Source organism: Mizuhopecten yessoensis, unplaced genomic scaffold (genome assembly GCF_002113885.1).
Source record: "Mizuhopecten yessoensis strain PY_sf001 unplaced genomic scaffold, ASM211388v2 scaffold769, whole genome shotgun sequence".
NCBI classification, from domain to species: domain Eukaryota; kingdom Metazoa; phylum Mollusca; class Bivalvia; order Pectinida; family Pectinidae; genus Mizuhopecten; species Mizuhopecten yessoensis.
The window spans coordinates 1,088-3,094 of NW_018403712.1; the positions used below are offsets into that span (position 1 = coordinate 1,088).

A 2,007-nucleotide genomic window follows, 5' to 3' on the forward strand; every position below is an offset into this window, starting at 1 on the left:
CCTTTCCATCATCAAGACCCTTTACATCATCACCATCCTTTACAGCATCAACACCCTTTACATCATCCCCGCTCTTTACATCATCACCTCCCTTTACATCATCACCACCCTTTACAGCATCAACACCCTTTCCATCATCACGACCCTTTACATCATCACCACCCTTTACATTATCACAATCCTTTACATTATCACCACCCTTTACATCATCGCGACCCTTTACATCATCACCACCCTTTACATTATCACCATCCTTTTCATTATCACCACCCTTTACATCCTCGCGACCCTTTACATCATCACCCCCCTTTACATCATCACCCCCCTTTACATCATCACCACCCTTTACATCCTCGCGACCCTTTACATCATCACCACCCTTTACATTATCACCATCCTTTACATTATCACCACCCTTTACATCCTCGCGACCCTTTACATCATCACCACCCTTTACATCATCACCACCCTTTACATCATCACCACCCTTTACATCATCACCACCCTTGACGTCATCACCAGCNCACCCTTAACATCATCACCACCATTTACATCATCACAACCCTTTACACCATCACCATCTTTTACATCATCATGACAATTTACATCATCACCACCCTTTACATCATCACCACCATTTACATCATCACCACCCTTTACATCATCACCACCCTTTAAGTCATCACCAGCCTTTACATCATTATCACCCTTAACATCATCACCACCATTTACATCATCACAACCCTTTACCCCATCACCATCTTTTACATCATCATGACAATTTACATCATCACCACCCTTTACATCATCACCACCTGTTTACATCATCCCCACCCTTGACATCATCACGACCCTTTACATTACCACCCTTTACATCATCACCACCTGTTTACATCATCACGACCCTTTACATCATCACGACCCTTTACATCATCACCCCCCTTTACATCATCACCACCTGTTTACATCATCACGACCCTTTACATCATCACGACCCTTTACATCATCACCTCCCTTGACATCATCACGACCCTTTACATCACCACCCTTTATATCATCACCACCTGTTTACATCATCACGACCCTTTACATCATCACGACCCTTTACATCATCACCTCCCTTGACATCATCACGACCCTTTACATCACCATCCCCCTTTACATCATCACGACCCTTTACATCATCACCCCCCTTTACATCATCACCCCCCTTTACATCATCACCACCCCTTTACATCATCCCCACCCTTTACATCATCACCACCTGTTTACATCATCACCCCCCTTGACATCATCACGACCCTTTACATCACCATCCCCCTTTACATCATCACGACCCTTTACATCATCACCACCCTTTACATCATAACGAACCTTTACATCATCACCACCTTTTACATCATCACGAACCTTTACATCATCACCACCCTTGACATCATCACCACCCTTTAAACAGCACCACCCTTTACGTCATCACCACCCTTAACATCATCACGCCCCTTTACAACATCACCACCCTTTACATCATAAGGAACCTTTACATCATCACCACCTTTTTACATCATCACGACCCTTTACAACATCACCCCCCTTTACATCATCATCCCCCTTTAAACATCACCACCCTTTACATCATAACGCACCTTTACATCATCACCACCTTTACATCACTTTACATCATCACCACCCTTTACAACATCACCACCCTTTACACCACCACCACCCTTGACATCATCACGACCCTTTACAACATCCCCACCCTTTACATCATCACCACCCTTGACATCATCACCACCCTTTAAACATCACCACCCTTTACGTCATCACCACCCTTAACATCATCACGACCCTTTACATCATCACCACCCTTAACATCATCACGACCCTTTACAACATCACCACCCTTTACATCATCACCACCCTTGACATCATCACCACCCCTTTACATCATCACAACCCTTGACATCATCACCACCTTTACATCATCACCATCCTTTACATCATCAC

General features: G+C 44.3%; 1 protein-coding gene across 1 annotated transcript; it reads right to left on the reverse strand.

Moving 5' to 3' along the window:
- Positions 1 to 25: 25 nt before the first annotated feature.
- On the reverse strand, positions 26 to 1,796 carry LOC110452598 (seminal vesicle major clotting proteins-like; the record flags this gene model as incomplete). The annotated part of the gene is made up of 3 exons (XM_021501234.1): positions 26 to 528; positions 1,281 to 1,446; positions 1,677 to 1,796. Coding segments are annotated over 3 exons (789 nt in total), but the record flags the coding sequence as incomplete, so codon positions are not given.
- Positions 1,797 to 2,007: the final 211 nt, after the last annotated feature.